The 22,977-nt window shown below is 45.8% G+C and overlaps 2 protein-coding genes across 6 annotated transcripts; one reads left to right on the forward strand and one right to left on the reverse strand.

Annotated features, from left to right (window-relative positions):
• Positions 1-3,699: 3,699 nt before the first annotated feature.
• On the forward strand, positions 3,700-13,839 carry TMEM216 (transmembrane protein 216). The gene is made up of 6 exons (XM_072118013.1): positions 3,700-3,833; positions 4,028-4,044; positions 6,448-6,541; positions 10,497-10,589; positions 12,311-12,512; positions 13,524-13,839. Exons 1-6 carry the CDS (start codon positions 3,821-3,823, stop codon positions 13,537-13,539), a joined length of 435 nt encoding a protein of 144 aa, XP_071974114.1. The 5' UTR covers positions 3,700-3,820; the 3' UTR covers positions 13,540-13,839.
• LOC140070923 (uncharacterized) lies at positions 13,785-21,415 on the reverse strand. 5 transcript variants are annotated; one of them, XM_072118009.1, is made up of 10 exons: positions 20,782-21,415; positions 19,830-19,892; positions 19,631-19,662; positions 19,479-19,553; positions 19,301-19,392; positions 17,314-17,427; positions 17,008-17,062; positions 14,885-14,947; positions 14,687-14,742; positions 13,785-13,981 (listed from the first exon to the last, which is right to left on the reverse strand). In XM_072118009.1, exons 1-9 carry the CDS (start codon positions 20,885-20,887, stop codon positions 14,689-14,691), a joined length of 654 nt encoding a protein of 217 aa, XP_071974110.1. In that variant the 5' UTR covers positions 20,888-21,415; the 3' UTR covers positions 13,785-13,981; positions 14,687-14,688. The 5 variants fall into 5 exon arrangements, with proteins under 5 accessions (XP_071974110.1, XP_071974111.1, XP_071974109.1 ...); XM_072118010.1 differs by having other exon boundaries at positions 13,786-13,962; positions 20,794-21,415; XM_072118008.1 differs by having other exon boundaries at positions 13,786-13,962.
• Positions 21,416-22,977: the final 1,562 nt, after the last annotated feature.

Here is a 22,977-nt window from a genome sequence, read left to right on the forward strand (position 1 = left end):
GTCGCACAGCCCTCAAAATGGTAGCAATGAAGACGTCAGCTCATGACTCCTCACACATCTCAGTACCTTATACACTCAAGTATAAGCCAACCTGATATAGCCTTCCTCCTGCCCCGTATACAGCCAGCCAGCCCCCATATATACCCAGCACCTGCCCCCGATATAGCCTGCCTCTGCCTCCGTATATAGCCAGCTCCTGCCATTGTATAGCCTTCCTCCTGCCCCGTATATATATAACCAGATCCTGCCCTTGTATAGCCTTCCTCCTGCCCGTACATATAACCAGATCCTTCCCCCGTTTAGCCTTCCTCCTGCCCCTATAAAGCCTTCCTCCTGCCCCTATAAAGCCTTCCTCCTGCCCCTATAAATCCTTCCTCCTGCCCCGTATATAGCCTTCCTCCTGCCCCCGTATATAGCCTTCCTCCTGCCCCTGTATATAGCCTTCCTCCTGCCCCCGTATATAGCCAGCTCCTGCCCCCGAATATAGCCAGCTCCTGCCCCTGAATATAGCCAGCTCCTGCCCCCGTATATATAGCCAGCTCCTGCCCCCGTATATATAGCCAGCTCCTGCCCCCGAATATAGCCAGCTCCTGCCCCAGAATATAGCCAGCTCCTGCCCCCGTATATAGCCTTCCTCCTGCCCCCGTATATAGCCTTTCTCCTGCCCCCGTATATAGCCTTTCTCCTGCCCCCGTATATAGCCTTCCTCCTGCCCCCGTATATAGCCTTCCTCCTGCCCCCGTATATAGCCTTCCTCCTGCCCCCGTATATAGCCAGCTCCTGCCCCCGAATATAGCCAGCTCCTGCCCCCGAATATAGCCAGCTCCTGCCCCCGTATATATAGCCAGCTCCTGCCCCCGAATATAGCCAGCTCCTGCCCCTTGTAGCACTCAAAAAAAGAAAGTCAAAACGCACCTGCCGCAGGAAAGGTGGGTTTTGACTTTCTTTTTTTTTTATTGACTCGAGTATAAGCTGAGTTTGAGGTTTTAGCACATTTTTTGTGCTGAAAAACTTGGCTTATACTCGTGATGAGGTTTTAATTTTTTAAGATGTATTAAAATTCAATAAAACCTGTATAAATGTAGTTTCCCTGTGATCTTACTGAACCAAAGAGTAAAGTGTACAAAATTCATTTGGGGGTCCAGTATACTGCATAATTAATGGAGGGGGCAGAATATAAAATAGTTTAGAGGAAGCCAGTGTATGAAATTTATTGGGGGTGAGGCCCAGTATGTAAAATAGTTCACAGGGTGGGGTGAGGGGGCAGTATATTAAATAATTAAATTAGAGGGTCCAGTCTCTAAAATTCATGTGGCGCCCCAGTATATCAGAAAGGGCCATAAGTCGGTAAATTAATTCATTAAAGGGGGCAATATATAAATGAAGTCATGGGGGAACCATATATTGTGTAATTGGGGGGTGACATATAATTAGGGGTACAGTATTACTCAGGGTCTGTAGTATAGTAATATATGCAGGGAACACAGAGGTTTTATTGTGGGGTATATTTGGGGGGGCATATTTCTGTTAATCAGGTGACATTATACTGTGAGTAACTGTGGTATTTTTAGGTGAACAGTGTGGGGCATGCGCTGCCAGGAGCAAAAGACATCTGGTGGAAGATTCTTTAGCCATAGGTTACGTCGATTCTGGCCCTGAAGTAGAAGAAGTAGAAGTCACCTGTGAGGTACTAGACGCCACTTCTGCAGTACCGGTAATGTATTAACTGACTAACCTTCTAGTGTGAGACATCTCTGAGCTTGTACTGTACATGTCCTGTTATATTCCTAGTGTCTATAGTGAGCCAGCATTGTGGTGTGGGGTTATTGTCATCAGTTATTGTTATGGTTTTCAGCGTTTTCTTATTTATCAAGCTTGATAAAGGTTCCCTGTGAGCCAAAACATCGCTCTACTTTATTGTACTCTTGCTTAAACATGGAATAAAGAAGACTACTTGTTTCACCTTACATTGGATATTTTGGAGTGTGTGTGAGGGGTATATATGATATATGTGGGGGCACAGTGTGGTCAGTTGTGGTGTGAGGGGTATATATGATATATGTGGGGGGCACAGTGTGATCAGTTGTGGTGTGAGGGGTATATATGATATATGTGGGGGAACAGTGTGGTCAGTTGTAGTGTGAGGGGTATATATGATATATGTGGGGTACAGTGTGGTCAGTTGTAGTGTGAGGGGTATATATGATATATGTGGGGGTACAGTGTGGTCAGTTGTGGTGTGATGGGTATATATGATATATGTGGGGGGCACAGTGTGATCAGTTGTGGTGTGAGGGGTATATATGATATATGTGGGGGAACAGTGTGGTCAGTTGTAGTGTGAGGGGTATATACTCTTCCTGCAGTGGGATAATACACACAGAGATGTCACTGTACAGGGATAATAAACACAGTGATGTCACTGTACAGGGATAATAAACACAGTGATGTCACAGTACAGGGATAATACACACAGCGATGTCACAGTACAGGGATAATACACACAGTGATGTCACTGTACAGGGATAATACACACAGTGATGTCACAATACAGGGATAATACACACAGCGATGTCACAGTACAGGGATAATACACACGTTGATGTCACAGTACAGGGATAATGCACACAGTGATGTCACTGTACAGGGATAACAAACACAGTGATGTCACAGTACAGGAATAATACACACAGCGATGTCACTGTACAGAGATAATAAACACAATGATGCGACTTGTTAAAATGTGGCACTATACACAGAGGGCATATGGCACTATATACAGAGGGCACAGTGTATGTGGCAGAGGTATCATGCTATGCACCTGATGACCCTGACTTCAGCACTGTAAGTTCCATCAAAATGGCCTCTATGGTTATCCTTTAATACTTTTATAAAGAATTATGTTAATTACCAGCTTAGGAGCAGTGGGAGTGCTCCAGTGCACCTAAGGGCTCCTTATGTCACCCAGCGGCCAGTCCTGCGGTGATCCGAAATCCCGATACCTGTGCCTGCTCAGCAGCCTCTGTGAATCAGTGTGCAGGTGCTGGGACTTTAGGTTTCCTTGGGGCATGCAATGAACGCTCCTTCTTTTCCTTCCCATTGGTTCTGAGGAAATATGAAGTCCTGACCCTTATGCAGTGATTCACAGAGGTTGCTGAGCAGGCACAGGTACCAGGACTTCAGATTACCTCAGGACTGGTGGCAGGGTGACGTAAAGAGCCCTTAGGTGCACTGGAGCACCCCCACTGGTAATTAACACAATTCTTTATTAAAACATTAAAAGATAGTGGCGGCCCTAGCAATTGCACTTTATAATGTTATATTTGTTATATGTTGTCTGTTAAACACTTTTATATGTTTACTGTTCACCATGCTTTAGTTTTTGATGCCATATTTGCACTATAATAAATATACTTGACCAAAAGTATGACTCCTATTGGCAATCTACCAGAAGAGTGTGCCTTGTCGTAGCAACAGGCCTCAAACCCTGTTTGTGAAAGGTCACTGCGGGGGGCAGGAGGCTTGTTCGGTTTTGGGGTGTGTTGGGGCCCAGACACTTTTGCTGTATGGGGCCCAGACACTTTTGCTGTATGGGGCCCCGAATTTCCTGATGGCTGCCCTGCTCCTAGCCAGTGTACCGTCAGTATGTAGCTCCATTGTATGTGTCCTACAGGGACCCAGAATGAGAATACGGAGCACCTCTCCTATGTGCTCAGCCAGCGACGCCCCCTAGTGTCTGGTGTCTGCACACCCCGGCTCACTGGAGGAGCAGACGCCGGTATCCAGGAAGTGACGTCACCCGCGTCCCTGGAGCAACAAGATGGCGTCTAAAGGTGAGAGATAAGACGGAGCGGCTTATGAATGACGTCCGTTATGGTCGCGGTAGACGGGACCTTCCTGTCTCCTCTCCTGCGGCTCATGCCGGGGGTGTATATATATAATATCAGCCGGGGAGCCGCACGTACAGACACGTCTGCTCCTTGTATGTGAAGCTGATAGACGTGTAATTCTTCACCTCTCTTCACAGGGAGAAGACGTGGAGTGGTATCCTTCTGTGTCTCTACGAGGGGCTGTGCGGCTAGGGGGCGCTGTACTGCTGTAGAGCCCAGGTAGTCCCCCATACCCCCACCTTATGTGCCAGAGAGAGAGGGGCAATGGTGCAGGGGGGAGAGAAGATGGTGTATGCCCTAATGCTGCCCAATAGTATTCTATTACCCACCTTAATGCCCCTCTTTCCTGTAGAACAACCACACTCATCACATTGTGCCCCCTCTCTGTTCCCCTCACTGCTCCTCCTGAAATTGTGCCCCCATTCACTGCTCCCCCTCAAAATACAGCCCCTCTCAGCTCCCTCTCACATTGCGCCCCTTCTCAGCTCCCCCCCCTCACATTGCATCCCCTCTCAGCTCCCCCCCTCACGTTGCGCCCCCTCTCAGCTCCCCCCCTCACATTGCGCCCCCTCTCAGCTCCCCCCTCACATTGCGCCCCTCTCAGCTCCCCCCCTCACATTGCGCCCCCTTTCAGCTCCCCCCCTCACATTGCGCCCCCTCTCAGCTCCCCCCCTCACATTGCGCCCCCTCTCAGCTCCCCCCCCTCACATTGCGCCCCCTCTCAGCCCCCCCCCCACATTGCGCCCCCTCTCAGCCCCCCCCCCCACATTGTGCCCCCCCTCACATTGTGCCCCCCTCTCACATTGTGCCCCCCTCTCACATTGCGCCCCCCCTCTCACATTGCGCCCCCCCTCTCACATTGCGCCCCCTCCTGTCATTGCACCCCCTCTCAGCCCCCCATCACATTGCGCCGCCCCCCTCACATTGCGTGTCCCCCTCACATTACAATCCCTTCTCTCTGCTCCTCCTAACATTATGTCCCCCTCTCTGCTCCCTCTCTATTCCAGCAGACCGAGGATCTCCGTATTCATATCCCTGTTGATTAGATACTTTAGCCTGATCCTCTATTTTAAGGATATATTTCAATATATTTGTTTCAAACTTATTTTTTTGGATAATGTTAGGGGGCACTGCACAGCATCACATATTTTTTATAACACCGGGAATTGATGGTAACAGAGTTCGCATTAACGCCTCACCACGCGTCATTACCCCCCCAAAATAATTGCCATGCGTAAAGATACGCTTGGCAATTATTCCGTGTAGCGCGCAGGCTGAGCGGCCCAGCGCACGCTGCAAAGGAGGGGAATGTCAGTAGCTCGATAGCAGCACGCGCCGGGCCGCTCAGCAGGATGCGGAAATGTGTGGGATTTGTGAGCGCCGACCCCGGGTGAGACGGGAGACATGTGGGCCGCGATGCTGCTGCTCTAGCTCTCAATGCCCGCAGCAGCGGCCAGCGGTTATGTGATCCCGGCGGGACCTCAGAGAAGTGCTGGGTGAGTGTGAGCCGTGGCCGGGGGTACACTGCACTCTGTGTTTGCGCTGGGTGAGTGTGTGCTGCGTGTGTCTGCCATGTGCTGTGAGTGAGTGAGTGAGTGCTGTGCGCTGTGAGTGAGTGAGTGCTGTGCGCTGTGAGTGTGTGAATGCTGTGCGCTGTGAGTGTGTGAATGCTGTGCGCTGTGAGTGTGTGAATGCTGTGCGCTGTGAGTGTGTGAATGCTGTGCGCTGTGAGTGTGTGAATGCTGTGCGCTGTGAGTGTGTGAATGCTGTGCGCTGTGAGTGTGTGAATGCTGTGCGCTGTGAGTGTGTGAATGCTGTGCGCTGTGAGTGTGTGAATGCTGTGCGCTGTGAGTGTGTGAATGCTGTGCGCTGTGAGTGTGTGAATGCTGTGCGCTGTGAGTGTGTGAATGCTGTGCGCTGTGAGTGTGTGAATGCTGTGCGCTGTGAGTGTGTGAATGCTGTGCGCTGTGAGTGTGTGAATGCTGTGCGCTGTGAGTGTGTGAATGCTGTGCTCTGCGAGTGTGTGAATGCTGTGCTCTGCGAGTGTGTGAATGCTGTGCTCTGCGAGTGTGTGAATGCTGTGCTCTGCGAGTGTGTGAATGCTGTGCTCTGCGAGTGTGTGAATGCTGTGCGCTGTGAGTGTGTGAATGCTGTGCGCTGTGAGTGTGTGAATGCTGTGCTCTGTGAGTGTGTGAATGCTGTGCTCTGTGAGTGTGTGAATGCTGTGCTCTGTGAGTGTGTGAATGCTGTGCTCTGTGAGTGTGTGAATGCTGTGCTCTGTGAGTGTGTGAATGCTGTGAGTGTGTGCTGTGCGAGGGAGGGAGTGTGTGTGCTCTGCGCTGTGTGAGTGTGCGCTGTGTGAGTGTGTGCGACGTCTGGATGGTAACAAATTGCATTTGGTATAGTGTGATGCCCAATCCTAAAGAAACCCATTACTAATATCTCACCCCATTTACCTGGGTGATAGGAGTATTACACCGAGGAGCCCTGACTTCAATCTGGATTAGGGGATTTTGCATTGTAGATTATTGTAAAGTGGTTTCCTTGACAGCAGCAGCTCTCCTCCACCCCTCTAGAAGTTCTCTTCTTCCTCAATGGCTGGTACTGCGCCTCTTACTTCCTCATTGAAGCTCTCATATTTATCTATAAAGGTGAGTGTTGGGATCTTGTACATCTCATAATTAAGTCTCCGTCAATTACATCCAGAAGGGGAGCAAAGTATAGCTAAGGCCTCATGCACACAAACATAAGCTGCTCTCAAGCCACAAACAAGGGGCCTGTGGTGCGTTGTTTCTTGCCCATGTGCCATTGACGTGTGAGGTCGACCTCAGGCACCAATAGGACTTGCTCTGTAATTTGGTGCCTGGGCAGTTGGCTCATACACGGGGCTATGGAGACCACAGGTGAGTGTATGAGCCCTTAGTAATACATAGGACGTTTGGTTTAAATCAGATTTTCACTTTACTGAAATGGGGACTGTGAAGGTATGTAAATACTTCTTTGATAACCAAGAAATCCAATGGCAGGACTGGATATTCATAGGTCCCTCCCCAATAAGGCCATGGTCACACATGGCGTTTTTCTATCATATCTTAGTAGCTGCTTCCTTTGTTTTCTTATTGGTCTGCATTTGGAGAGAACAGCAGAGAGAACAAGAAGCTAAATCCAACAAGCCAGAGCGTTTGTTCAAACACTGAGGGCGCATTCACACGATGCGTTGCGTCACGTTTTTTCATGCACTTTTGACGCATGATCACTTGTTGAAGTAACAGTGCGTTTTAGCAAATGCAATGGAAACGCAATGTTACTTAAACATGTGATAATGATTGAAGCCTTTGGAATCGTCAAAAAAGCATAAAAACACGAAACACATGGTGTGAATGCACCCTGGGAGAGAGATGTAATTGCACATCAAGCACCCCAGTCAACCCCACTACAAATGAAGAGACCAACCCCCACCACCAGATGTATTAACCCCTTTGTGACCACCCGTGCTGGTTTCTATGTCGGTCACTAAGGGGTCTTAGGCTAATCTAACGGTGCAGGAAGGAGCAGTTGCTTGTCTGTCTTATGAGAGCTGGGCACCTGCTCTAACAGTTTAGACTGAAAATAGTTCTTATCCGAGCTGTTAAACCATTGGATCCTACATTCATTAAGATCTACATACCTTCTGAGGAGGGGGCCCCCTCACTCATATTCCAGGGTGCTATCCTTGCAGCAGTGCAACAATGGTTCTAATAAAGATTCATAGTAGAAATATAGTCATTTCAGAAAAAATGCTAGGATTTATTTGAACATCTTTAAAACGTCCGCATAACAGCTGTTGTAGACGTTATAAAGATGTTTAAATAAATCTTTGGATTTTATCTGAAATTCTGGTGTAGGAATTGCTATTTTCCTACTATACATCTTCCCATCTAAAGCAAGCGGGGTTACTTTACCTGCGCCTGCCTGCAATAAAAGGTATTCAACTTTGTTGCCGTTTGGCTCAATAAGGAGTATACTGCATTTCCCATGCTGTGGTTGTGATCCTAATAAAGGTTTCCGGGTCTGTCCTGCTCGTTTTACTGCTTGATCCAGTCTCTGACAGGACCGGGCAGTCCTAGGCTGACAATATAAATGCACTGCTTTACATGGTTATTGCACTGCATTAGTATGAACAAGTGATTAGAATATTACTTGTTCAAATCCTATTAGAATTAGAACTAATACAAAAAGTATAAAAACACATTAAAGAATAAAAAAAATTAATAAAATCCTGCAATACATACATTATAAAACGATCTTCTGGAAACCATTAAAAAAAAATCACAACATATTCGGTATCGCAATGTTCTAAACCCGATCTATAAAAACGGAACCCTGTTACAGAAAACATGCCCAAACGTCCGAATAGCCACTTTTTAATTAAAATTTTATATAAAAAGTGATCAAAACCTCATACAGCCCCTAAATTAGCAGCAATGAAAATGCCATAAAAAATGACACCTTAATCAGGTCCATACACCAAAGTATGGAAACATTATTTGCATCAGAATATGGCAAAATGAAGGAAAGAATATGGCTTGTTCATCAAAGGGAAAATTAGCTTAGCCACTAAAGGGTTAAGTAAAATTTTGAAAGAAGTACACCCATATACATTGTAATGGTTATCAGGGGGTTGGAACCCCACTGAATGTAGCCCAGACAGTGGTACACATTACTGTTCTAAATTATCATTAATATTCTAAACTTTCTCCAACTTGCATGAAAACCTAGCTGCTGGCACAGTGGCACAGGTATTAGCCTAGCTGCTAGCCTAGCTGGCACAGTGACAGTGGTGTTAGCCTAGCTGCTGGCCTGGCTGGCACAGTGGCAGTGGTGTTAGCCTCGCTGCTGGTCTGGCTGGCACAGTGGCAGTGGTGTTAGCCTAGCTGGCACAGTGGCAGTGGTGTTAGCCTGGCTGCTGGCCTGGCTGGCACGGTGGCAGTGGTGTTAGCCTAGCTGCTGGCCTGGCTGGCATAGAGGCAGTGGTGTTAGCCTAGCTGCTGGTCTGGCTGGCACAGTGGCAGTGGTGTTAGCCTAGCTGCAGGCCTGGCTGGCACAGTGGCAGTGATGTTAGCCTAGCTGCTGGCCTGGCTGGCACAGTGGCAGTGATGTTAGCCTAGCTGCCGGCCTGGCTGGCACAGTGGCAGTGGTGTTAGCCTAGCTGCCGGCCTGGCTGACACAGTGGCAGTGATGTTAGCCTAGCTGCTGGCCTGGCTGGCACAGTGGCAGTGATGTTAGCCTAGCTGCCGGCCTGGCTGGCACAGTGGCAGTGGTGTTAGTCTAGCTGCTGGCCTGGCTGGCACGGTGGCAGTGGTGTTAGCCTGGCTGCTGGCCTGGCTGGCACAGTGGCAGTGGTGTTAGTCTAGCTGCTGGCCTGGCTGGCACAGTGGCAGTGGTATTAGCCTAGCTGCTAGCCTAGCTGGCGCAGTGGTGTTAGCCTGGCTGCTGGCCTGGCTGGCACGGTGGCAGTGGTGTTAGCTTGGCTGCTGGTCTGGCTGGCACGGTGGCAGTGGTGTTAGTCTAGCTGCTGGCCTGGCTGGCACAGTGGCAGTGGTGTTAGTCTAGCTGCTGGCCTGGCTGGCACAGTGGCAGTGGTGTTAGTCTAGCTGCTGGCCTGGCTGGCACAGTGGCAGTGGTATTAGCCTAGCTGGCACAGTGGCAGTGGTGTTAGCCTGGCTGCTGGCCTGGCTGGCACGGTGGCAGTGGTGTTAGCCTACCTGCTGGCCTGGCTGGCATAGTGGCAGTGGTGTTAGCCTAGCTGCTGGTCTGGCTGGCACAGTGGCAGTGGTGTTAGCCTAGCTGCTGGTCTGGCTGGCACAGTGGCAGTGGTGTTAGCCTAGCTGCTGGTCTGGCTGGCACAGTGGCAGTGGTGTTAGCCTAGCTGCCGGCCTGGCTGGCACAGTGGCAGTGATGTTAGCCTAGCTGCCGGCCTGGCTGGCACAGTGGCAGTGGTGTTAGCCTAGCTGCTGACCTGGCTGGCACAGTGGCAGCGGTGTTAGCCTCACTGCTGGCCTGGCTGACACAGTGGCAGTGGTGTTAGCCTCGCTGCTGGCCTGGCTGGTACAGTGGCAGTGGTATTAGCCTAGCTGCTGGCCTGGCTGGCACAGTGGCAGGGGTATTAGCCTAGCTGCTGGCCTGGTTGGCATAGTGGCAGTAGTGTTAGCCTAGCTGTTGGCCTTCCTGGCACAGGGGCAGCAGTACTGACTACTAGTCCTAGTTACCACGCCAGTCCAATGTGCCTCTGCTTCTCTGACAGTCCTCTCTCACCGAGTGATCTGTGAGGAATTAAATTTAACACTGATTGAACAAGTTCAGCCAACCAGTGTTGGGTACTAAGGATAAGGGGACTCGGTGTCACTCTGCATGCAGAATGTGATTGAGTATGAATGGGCGAGCACGCTCTCACTGACAGAGCCAGTGAGTGACTGTCACAACACCGCCAATGCACATCACTCCCAGAGACAGTCGGCTCATAGCTGAACGTTGCCCCTTATCAATAAAGTGGTGGGGGCCCTGGGACACACGCCCCTGGAACCCTTCCTATATAAAGCATTTTCATTCTTTTCTTTTTGCTCACAGGTTTGATTTTACCCTACCCTACGTCCAATCTGGTACTGGAGGTGGTGATGCTATTTCTTTATCTTGGCATTGAAGTCACACGTCTGTACCTTGGTGAGTAGTCAAGGCATATGGGGGTGTGGAGGTCAATACATCATAATATTCTCTGCGTTCTTGTATTAAATCATTGTGGTACGTCTGAAGATGTAGCTCCATACAGTTATGTGAGTGTAGGGCTGCCCCTTGGTACAATTCAACATTGGATTCAGCAGTGCACTACAAACATAACATGTCACTGATTGTTCATTGATCTCGGAACGCCAGTGCTGAAACAGCGCACCCATATATTTAGTCTGCGTTCACCCATTGTGCTTCATTCACATTTTAAATGCAATTTAAGCAAATCGTGAGGAGCTTCTCCTAAATGCCAACGCATTTAGACCTAAACTCTTGCATTTGGGAACTAGCAACACATCAACACTGGTAAATAATGGAAAACACTTGTTGCTTGTTCCCGAATGTCAGAGTTTAAGTAAATGTAATAATATTGGACCCTAGATATACGCTCATGTAATGTGATCACGACACCACTGTAGTAAGATGTCACCAGCTGATAATCTCTCAAAGCCATTATTAATTCATTACATTTTCCATTAACGCCAGGATCCACACTGGGTGCAATGGTTACAGATTCTTACAGCGCCAGTACAATAGAATACATCTAATTCTTTACCATTGTGTAGATTGGATGTAGATAAAATATCAGGCAATGTAACAGGACCACACTCATCCATTGGTTGTGTCTGCTATTGAGAAGCTCAGTCTGACCATTTTTGATACTAATGATTGAGGATATAGGCATCTCACTGATTGTACTCTCTCCTCCTCTTAAGTAGTATAGTTCACTGATAATTTATAGCAAAGAGTTTAAACTTTTTATTTAAAACTTTTATTATGTTCCAATAAAATCAACAAAGAAAATATGGCATTAATGTGACTTGGAAAACATTCCTGGTACCATACCTAATTATTGGATGCCTCACCAAAGGAATGTATTACTATTGAGAGTATGATAGTGTTAAAGGGGACCTGTCACCAGGGACCTAATTTTCACTAAAGAGAGGTTGCAGAGCCCATTACAGCTGGATTGCAAAGACGGACTTGAGGGACTGATTTCTATTTCTAACCTTCTCTTTCTACCTTTTCTGTGCATTTGCATTACAATATAGTTGTGTATTTTAACTTGCCTGGATTCCTGACCTGACAGAATCCTGTTCCAAGTCCCAAGTTTGCTTTGGTTTGGCTGAATTTCCAAAAATAACCATGTGACGTGTCTGTGCTGCTCACTCCTCGGCTCTCAGTCCCCACTTTTGTGCTCCTATGCAGCTCCTCCCTCCTGCTCCTTCACAGACCTCACAGCCTGGTGAACTGACATCAGTGGGGGAGGGTGGAGCTGTACAGGATATTTGGTTATGTATAAAATGTAAAAAAAAAAGAATAAAAAAGATTTGACAAACAAAAGTAACTTTTATTATTGGTGAACTAATGATTGAGGCTATGTTTTCAGTTTTAGATCAGCTGTGATATCTATACAGATGATTGAGCTGCAAACTGTATTGTGGCCATACAAGGTAACTGCAGCTCTCCTCCCATTCACTTGCTGGCAGGTCTATACCATGGCGGCTGTATATTGGACACATCTTCTGCCTCCATCTCCATCCTCTTTATAGTTCCTGTAACAACTACATAATAAGCACATTGGGAGTTATATCGTAAGGACCTTATATACATTTTTGAAGACGTAACTTTTTTTCCCCCATTTTTCCATCTGATAGGATGTCGTGGGAACCAATGTGAGAGAAAGCTCCCGCTAGTTGTCAGTGTTGGTCTAACCATTCCTACTGGTCTGCTGGCATTATACTTCCTATTCCTTCAGACGTATGCGCTGAGGCTGGAGACGGTGCTGAGCTGTATTCTGCTCTTCTTCTATGGTTTAGAGGCCATTCTTAGTTGTGCTGCTCTCATCACGTTCTGCAGGTAATCGCATGCAATTCTAAAAAAAAAAACTAAACAGGTCATGTGCAAATGAGAGAAGAGTCATATTTTGCCTGAGATCAGTCAAGTATACAGGCTGCTGGGGGAGTGTAACTTTAGACACTTCGGTTGTATAGTATTTAGAAACATGGTGCTGGTGTCATATTAAAGATAAGAATCTCATCTTTAAGACTGTCTCAGCTCTGAGGTTCTGCTACTGAACCATAGACACAGGTAGGTAAAGACATAGTTGCATGTAAGCTGCATTCAGTTACCATCCATTTAACTGTCAGCTCACAGAACCACAAGCCTGATGAGAACTGAAAGATGATATTCTTATCTTTAATATGACACCTAAAGACACAATGGGGGAGATTCATCATAAGTCTCTTAGAGCAGAACTGCCCATGGCAACCAATCAGAGCAAAGCTTTCATTTTCCAACAGCTGTTTATAAAATTGAAGCTGACCTCTGATTGGTTTCTATGGGCAACTAGAACAGTTTTACCTCAGAAACTCATGATAAATTTCCCCCCAGGTATCTATTTACTATAGAAACAGAGAAAGGGTGATAGTGACACCTGCTGCAGCCTTTAAACTTGACTTTTCTCTGCTCATTTTGATGTGACTTTGGAAATGATTTTTAATAGGTAAATGGCTGATATTTCACAAGAGGAATTCTAGGAATTACATTTAATACCCTACTGGAGGTTTCTGGTGGTTTAATGGGGTAACATTTTGTGAAAGGTTCCCTTACAAGCTATGCAACTATAGCAGCAGTTTCTCGCTGAGGTCAAGATGGGATCCCTGTAGAGCTCATGTACCCTGGGTATGAATATCACCAATCCTACATGTATAGGGTGTTCCCTGCCCCCACCCAAACCTACTTGATTTCCATGATAATAGTACATTTAGCTTTGTTTTTATATTATAAAACAAGTGCATGCTTTTCCTTATTGTTTTAGGTTTGTTGTGTAAGATAATAATTTTTCTATGTATTTTTGGGTTTTTACAGAGAACCAAGTTACTGAGTGTCCTATCACCCATTCCAGGATGACTCTTTTGGATTCCTGAATGTCTCATCTCTGTTTGCTGTGCAAATCTCGGAGCCTTGAGCTTCTATCAAGACTCTTATTCGGTGCCGCGACGTGACTCCTCACTGCTGGAAGGGACTTTGTAGCATCACTGAATAGCAGCCTTGGTTTATGTGTATTAGGGGGAGGGGGTTGTGTATTATTCCATTATGTGATTCCACAAAATAAAAAAAATGATTTTTTTTCTTACAAAATTGTTTATTTTACATAAGAAGAGGAAAGAAACAGCAGCCATGTGTGAAAGACCTCACTCTACAAGTCACAAATCATAGAGTGCCGAGACTTGGTTGACGGTGTTACCATTGCGTTGGGATTCCATCATGGCTTCCACAAGGGTGGGGAGATGAGATTCATCATTATCTGTGGTAAAACAGATCCACTGTAAATAGACACTAGCGTGAACAGACCTTTAGAATATAGATCATGTGCATTCAAGAGAGTTATAGAATAATTCTGATAAATATTATATCATCATACACTAACCCTATATTAATTGACAGGTAAAAATATTTTACAAGAAATTTTGAGGACTTTCATAATTGCCAAACTTGTTATACACCCGTGCCAGGAACTTACAGTTGGGCATATGGATATGGATGGGTATTGTTAATTTAAGACTGCTACTACTTTAGGGTTTTGTCAGATACACTGCCAATCTTGCCACATAAATCTGTAAACCTACAACAAAGGGCACCCAAAATCTTTTTTTTATTTAAGTTTTTACAGCAAACTGCTACAAGATCGTATACACAATGCTATTTTATGTTGCAGTCTGCTGTTATCTTCTAATGGTGCTGACCTTACGGGTCCATAACTATTATTTTCCCAAAATCGTATGCAAGGAGTGATATATAACCATAATTTCTGCACAAGTTGCAGAATAGCCGTGTGTTTTATGGCAGTACAATAATCCCGCAGGTATCTCCACAATGGCATTATTTCTTACGCTTGTAACGCCGGGGTCATGTCTCACCCCTTGCACCAAGAGCAGTAGAAATGAGTGACACTCAATAATCTGCAGTGTGTTTGCATTGGATATAAATCACAATTTTTATCTAATATTGTGGAGAAATTCATGTCTCACCTTTATCCTTCTAAATCTTTCTGGATTTTATCAGAAGGTTCATGTTGTTCCATTCGCTTTACATAAAAATAAACATATTGTTAATAATCAAGCAAAATGGTCACCCCAGAAGAAGACATAATGGATGCCACCCCTGAGCGAGTCCATTCTAACATCTATTTATTATAATCACCACATGAAAGGACATTTTATACTCACCATTAATCTTATAAAAAGCTTCTCCCAGTTTCTGTACTGTTGGGACCGAGCATCTTTATGTAACTGCAAAACCCGGAGTTATGTTATACACAATGCACAATGCTGTAAAATTGTCTTATTTCTTTATAATGTATATGGCTGTTCACAGGTAGTTGCTTTTTATACTTTTTATATACTTTCCCAACCGTCCCAGATTCAGCAGGACTGTCCCGGATTTTGGGCTCTGTCCCGTCCGGCGGGAGGTATGGCCCGGGACATCAACTCTAGTTGGATGAATTGCAATGGTTATACAGAAAGCCATCAGCACTCTGCATCACCGCTGGGTCTCTGCTGTGTCTGTATACAGCAGCCTGGCAGGTGCAGTGACGCAATCACAACGTGCCTGCTGTAGTACAGACGTGGTGGTGGAGACACCACTGAATTAGGGGAACAAGGAAAGGTGAGTACACCCGTTATTTTTTTATGAGGGTCCATACAACCGGGAGCAGAGAAAGAAGCAGAGGCACATGTGCAAAATAAGAGGCAGGTAAAGAAGGCGGAACCATAAGTGGGGACCATAATAAAAAGTGGAGCAGAGAGAGGGGGGGGCAATAATAGAGGGAGCAAATAAGGGGCATACTAAGGAAGGGGAGCACAATAACAGAGGGAGCAGAGAGGGAGTCAAAATAAGAGGGGGGAGCAGAGAAATGGGGACGAATGAAAGGGGAGGAGAAGCAAAGACTGGATCATAATGAGAGGGGGAACATAAAAAGGGACCACAAAAGGGGAGGGGGAATATCCAGTGATTAATCTAGGTATTGTTGTGTGTGGGCATACTATGGGGGTGGGATAAGGGGCATTTGTTATGCAAAAAATGTTGTGGCATTCTACGCACGCCACTCTTTTTGTCACTCTTTCTTCAACTCAGAGATTAGGAGGTATGCTTTTACTGGTACCAAAGAATGCATTGGAATTAGCGTGAAATAAAACTTCTCAAGACTACTCCCTGTTATATTGTGAGACAGTGGGCCACATTTACTAAGGGCTTTGGGACGCACTTTAGTCGTACTGTTCACGTTCTTCATGGCTAAAACGACTTGCACAGGTATTTAAAGGGAACCTGTCACCACATTTTTCACAAATACAGGTAGTGACAGCTTCCCATAGAGCTCTAGTAACTAACTGACACCTTTCTTTTAGCTAAAAATGGTTCCCCTGAGGTTCCCCATGTATTCAACTTTATAGTTTTACCTGGTATCTAAGCATGGCTACAGCGAGTAGAAGTGGACGTGGCCTCCTCGTGCTGCATCCAGCAGCTCCTCTCCATCCTATCTCTGTTTGTAGTTGTAAAATCATGTGACCAGGGTGACATCATTGCAGGTCCTTTAGCTTTTTAGCATTAGAAAACTGTACACCAAGCACATATCTCATGAAATCACAGCATTTTGTATCACATGAACGTACAGCAGCCTGCATGGAGAGGATAAGAAGTCTATACAGACTCCTGTGATTGTTTTATATGGTCAGATATGTACATGGGGTATACTTTGCTAATATTAAGTAGCTAAAGGAACTGTGATGATGTCACCCTGGTAACATGACATTAGGCCTCGTTCCTCGACTCGCTCCAAAGATGCAAAGATACCAGGCATCAGATAACTCTAATTTTATGGGGATCTGAGGGAAACTATTTTCAGCTAAAAGAAGGGGCTCCATAAGAACCTGCCACTAGCTGTATTTGTGGAAAACATGGTGACAGGTTCCCTTTAAGAAGTGTGTGCGATGGGATTATGGCACAGCTGCACTGGCTTCCATGTGACACAAATTAGGGGGCGTGTCGTTGGACAGTCCGACTGATATAACTTTCAAATTGTGTCGCACGCCCTATGTTATAGGTGCACCACATAAAAGATGGCGAACTTTGTCGGACCATTGTGGGGAAGCGACACATTCATGATTTCTGGTGCATGATCTTAGTGAATCGCCTTGCACTTTCAGTGACCCGGTGACTGAAGCTCCATGTGGACTCTGCTCTCACTGCTATAGGTCCACTGATGAAACTTCAGCATTAAATAAATACTATCCCACAACAGCCAAGACATAAATGATAATATTTCCTGTGGATATGGATGAGACATATTTACCTGAGACTCTAAATGTTGTATACGCTGGAGAGCCAAAGCCAAAAGTCGGTGGAGCCTGATAATAAAACAAATGTGAGCTAAACATAATCCACATAGTACCTACATGTAAAGCAGAACTGTAGCCATAGGGATAAGTGAGATTACTGAGACTTAGAGACTTGATCTGCTCATAGTGACGTTATGTGTACAACTGCTAGATAATGCACACATGGGGCCACACTGTCAGCCTGAAGATTTACCCCTGTACAATGTATCATAAGGTCAGTGACCTCTCGTACTAACCCTATACACTTGCCACCACCATACCTTTCATGCTCTCCTTGAAGTTGCTCTAGAATCTGCCGTTTTTGTTCCCACTGAGGCCCGAAGATCTGAACCAGACGGGCCAGTTCTGTGGTAGGCACATATAAATCTGTCAAGCTGAAACATACAATACAAAGTATGTAATGGAACAACTACCACATTCCAGCCAGTTTATACCCTGTACTTGCAGACAGAAGCAATGTATTCACACTTTGTAGATTTGGTTTAGCCATTTGTGTCTACTGACATGGCAGAAATACTGTGATTGCCAGTAAATCTAAGACCCATGCACACGACCATGGCCAGAACCAGGGCAAAGCACACGCCACGTGAAGAAAAATGACACCGGTCCTCTAATGCAGTGTTCCCCGACCACAAGGCCATGGCCCAAGACTGAGCTGTCGAGCACCAGGTCCTGGGCCGCAGCCAAACTCTGTAAAATAAACTAAAATTCAATACTGTTCTCCCGCAGCTTTCTTCTCTTCCTTCACTTCTCTTCCATATTAATAAACGGCCCTATTGCCTGCACGTGTGATGATCACATTGCGATCCTCGTCTGCTGATAATAGAGTCGTGTATTAATGTGGAAGAGAGGTGAAGAAATAGAAGGTAGCTTCCGGGAAACGGGAAAGGTGACTATTGGTTCTAATTTTCTTTTTGTTCAGCCTGGAAAGGGGACATTGGAAGCAGGGGGTTGGGCCAGCTACAGGAAAGGGCACATTGGAGGAGGTGGGTATACTACAGGAAAGGGGACATGGGAAGAGTGGGGCATGCTACAGGAACCGGACATTGGATGTGGGGGGCATGCTGCAGGAACCGGACATTGGAGGTGGGGGGCATGCTGCAGGAACCGGACATTGGAGGTGGGGGGCATGCTACAGGACCCGGACATTGGAGGTGGGGGGCATGCTACAGGGACATTGGAGGAGGGGTTATTCTAAAGGAACGGGGATATGGGAGGGAGCCAGGTACAGGAAAGGGGACATTGTAGGAGGGGGGGATGCTACAGGAACCAGACATTGGAGGAGGGGGGCATGCTACAAGAACAAGGAAATTGGAGGAGGGGGGCATGCTATAGGAACAAGGACATTGGAGGAGGGCGGCATGCTACAGGAACAAGGACATTGGAGGAGGGGGGCATGCTACAGGAACAAGGACGTGGGAGGAGGGGGGCATGCTACAGGAACAGGGATATTGGAGGAGGGGGGCATGCTACAGGAACAGGGATATTGGAGGAGGGGGGCATGCTACAGGAACAGGGATATTGGAGGAGGGGGGCATGCTACAGGAACAGGGATATTGGAGGAGGGGGGCATGCTACAGGAACAGGGATATTGGAGGAGGGGGGCATGCTACAGGAACAAGGACATTGGAGGAGGGGGCATGCTACAGTAACAGAAATATTGGAGGAGGGGGGCATGCTGCAGGAACCAGGACATTGGAAGCGGGACATTGAAAGTGGGGGGCATGTTACAGGAATGGGGACACTGAAGGAGGGGGGCATACTGCAGGTAAGGGACATGGGAGGGAGCCAGTTACAGGAAAGGGGACATTGAAGGAGGGGGGCATGCTACAGGAAAAGGATGCAGGCAGCTATTGGAAAGGGGACATTGAAAGAGGATGACATTTTACAGGAAAGGGGACAATGGAAGCGGGGGAAGCATCAAACAGGAAAAGGGGACAATGTAAGTGGGGCAGAGAGAGTGCTTCATCAGGAAATGGGACAATATAAGATGGGCACACAGTGAGAACATCATTGTTTAATGAGTGGAATCTGAATGCTATCACTAGAAAGAAAAGGCCTTTTCTATGGTAGAATTTACCACCATGTTTGTTTTTCTGATTTTGAGTCATCATAGGTCAGGCCTCCCCTGATCTCAAATGATGGCAGTTCATATACATCAATATCTGCAATCCAGGTTTGGATGAAACTACCCTCTAAGGTTTATAATAATGCACCATGTATTGCCAGTAAAATCTATACAATCACCTTCTGAAAAGTCTTGATGTAGAGAGGGAAAGCTGAGCTTGTACACAGCTCGGAACATTCTGTAGAATCAACTCGTCCTTCACGTCTAAAACCTTTGGGTGAGAAACATAGATGGCGTTTACCACTGCCCTGAATCCTTACAATGGAAAAGCTTCTCGTCTTTCCAGTATACTCTCACCTCAGATACACTGGTTTGAAGAAGACACAGAGCCGACAGCATGCGATCACAAAGACCATCGAACATGGTGGGATCCTAGAAGACATCAGAGATATCAGAATGCACAGAATTTGCCTGATAGGTTTACTTTTTGTAAACTGTAATCTCCTTACTACATTCTTCAGTTCTTCAGAATGTTCTTCCCCTACAAAAGAGAACATAGTTATAATGGATTCAGTATCTATGTACATCACCAAGATGTTGGTATACAGATCGGTGAGCTATATGTGACCTTTGTCATGTAAATGTCTTCTCACAAATTTAAAGGAAATCAACAACTTCAGAAACATAAAATATCCTATTAATCCTCACCTCTGCTTTTCTTCACCTTGATCTCGGCACTGTCTGTCTCTATTCTTGACACACCGGGATCAACTAAAAAATAAAGTTAGAATTAGCAGCACGGTGCGTGGGGACAAGATGTCCGGCGCTCTAGGCTGCTAATTATACACACCCCCACACCTCCCTCTCCCATGCTAGAGATGCGTGATTTTATGTGAGAGCGAGGTAGCGGGGGCGTGCATAATTAGCAGCCCAAAGGGTTTTTTATGTTTCTGGAGTGGTTGATTTGCTTTAAGTAAACCCTTTACAAATGTGCATTGAATATGCGCTTTGTGCACGAAAAACACATTAAAACACAAAAAATGTGCATGTAAAATGCAAAAACACTAATGACTCCTAGTAAAAACTGACCAAAAATGCAGCCTAAAATGTTATTTTTTCACACATTGCACTCTGACGTGATCAGTAAAGCAAGTGTGAAAGAGGCGTCTCAGAGCAATGCGTTTTTTAATGCCTCTCCATAGACTTGTATTGGGCGTTTTTCATGTGTGTGACTTTTAAAAAAATGTCTGCAAAAACGCAAATAGGAAAAAAACTAATTAAATACAATAGCCCAGATTTATTAAAGCCCCTCGCCAGTTTTATGTCTGACTTTGCACATTCCTTTCAGTGCAAACTGCATTCACATGTATTTATGAAGTGTCCGAGACACATTTGTGTCGCAGCTGCATTATACTGCACTGAAATGGGCGTTCCGGTGCACAGTCAGACCATGCGCCACAAATAACCTTGCACGCCCCATGTTAAAGGTGCACCAAAAAAAAGTGCAGGGGGCGCCAGAAATCCTGAAACTTGTGTGGGAAAAACGCTAGTGTGCAAGGGACAAGATAAAAATCAAGGGTAAAAAAAGAGTAAGACGCAAATTAGACTCAATAGACCAGGTCATGAGTTTTTATGTTCTTACGTATGTAATAACCATCACCTTTGCTCTCACCTCGTTCCTCTGGGTGACTCTCTTCTGGTTCAGTGCATTGCAGCTCTTTTATCTTCTTGTCTGATTTGCCTTTCTTGGCGGAGCTCTTCTTCATTTTTACTCCACACAGTTGACACTTTTTAAGTGCAGGACAACAAATCTGTTTCTAAGTAACAGAGGGAAGGAAAGCATTTTATACTGCCATCTGCTGTTCATGGTGGTGACTGCAAATTTATAAAATGTAAAAATGTAAACCAATTTACCAAAATTTAAAGCGACAGCATCTGTAATATTATCTAGTAAGGAAAAACAAAATCCAAAGATGGTGTCAATTTTGGGGTCACCCCTTTGGGTGCTGGCACGCAAGTTGTTCCATCCCTGTTAGTTGCCCCTTTACTAGCAGGGGAACTTGTTTTGGGTTACATAGTGCCTCCCGTTCCTAGGCGTTCACTCTCTGAAATCTATGGCCACCTCCAGGCACAGCCACCGCTCCGATGCCTCTAGACACCTCCTGCTCGGTTTCCTGCTCCCTATCCAGCCTCGGTCTTGTCTCCAGTGGCAATTGCGTCTCCTCCCACAATTGGTGAGTTGGCTTGCTTGCAGGCTTGCGGTGGGTCGGGTAACGATTCTGTGTTGCTTGCGTCTCTCATTACAGAAATCTATGGTGGCAGTTTCCACTTCAGCGTCTACCCCCTTGGTCCCGGTTTTCAGGGACACCTGGATTTGTGTCTTTTTCCAGCCTTATATACTATGATACTTATTTTTGTGGGGGTTTGCCTCTCAGCGCTCACCTGTCCAAGGACAGGAAGGACAAAATTGTATGGAATGATGTTGTTGATATTTGGTCCTTGATGTCCGAGGATAGTGATAGTCGAAAGGGAACGTCGCTTTGACCATGGAACAGAATCCAAAAGTTGCCAAGACATTTTCAGTGTTGGTTGTGTTCCCATTTTCCCCCAGTTGTGAACTTGTTTTCTCCCGTAATCTGAAATCAGTCCAGGAGATGCCTAAGGTAGCTCAGATTAAGGTGAGAAAGGAGATTAAGTTGGGTAAAATTTAGGGTTTTGCCCTTCCCTAAATTTCATATTCATCCCCTGGGGGTGGTCCCTAAGAAGGCTTATTCATAGGGACTTAGTTTTGGTGTCATACGTTGCCTTCGGCGCAGCTGGTTTAGATGCACTTATGGCAAAGTCGGATGTAAAATCGGCCTTCCCTCTGCACCCGGTTCATGCGGGTTGCTTTAGTTTATTGGGATACCAGCTGGACAGTGATTTCTATTACGACATGTGTTTATCATGTCTGCCCGATTTCCTGTTATTATTTTGAGGTGTTTAGTACACTTTTAGTACACTGGTGACTCATTATTTAGATGACTTTTTATTCCTGCTCAGGATTCTTCTCAATGATCTTTTCTACTGTCTTCTTTTTGCTCCTTGGTGCAGTGGTTTGGTGTCCTTTTGTCAAGTGAAAAAACTGTAGGCCCTTGCATGGTCTTGTCTTTTTTAGATATTGAGTTGATTCTGCTTCTGTGTTGTTTTGTTTTAAGTTGCCTGGGAGCGTCTAAGGTTACTACACGTCAGGTGCAATCTTTGCTGGGTTTGTTAGTTTTTGCATGTAGGATCATGCCAATGGATTATTTTTTTCTCGTCACCTTTCCCTTTCCAAAGTAGGTGTCCGGTTCCCCAACATACACACATATGGAAGTTTTGGCTCAATTCAATCTATACAAAGCTTATTTCCGGTAGATATGCCCTAAGTTGGGGGAAGGTTGTGTGTGTACTGGAGAGTGTGGAAATCCTGTGAAGACCTACCCACCTGATAGCGTGTCATTCAAGAATAATACATATGACCACATTAGTCAATCTCTAACATGAATTCCATCCTGATGGAACCCAAAATGTAATTCTCTTTTAGACTTTATTGAAAGGAATGTGAGCCTACAGAAACACCCTGAATTGTCGTATGTAATGGAATGAATCAAATAGTCATAAACAGGGTTGTACATTATTGGGACATATGAATGGTGCATTACACAAGTTTACAATAGAAAAGAGGAAGCTGATATAGATTATCACCATATACAACAAGCAAACACACAATGTAATAATAAGAAAGGATCCTGTGTATGAGAGGGATTGGCTAGATTGGATTTGGGCTAATCCCAAGTGTCCCAGGCTTGCTGTCTGTTACCATGGAGATGCATAT

Source organism: Engystomops pustulosus, chromosome 7 (assembly GCF_040894005.1).
Source record: "Engystomops pustulosus chromosome 7, aEngPut4.maternal, whole genome shotgun sequence".
NCBI lineage: Eukaryota > Metazoa > Chordata > Amphibia > Anura > Leptodactylidae > Engystomops > Engystomops pustulosus.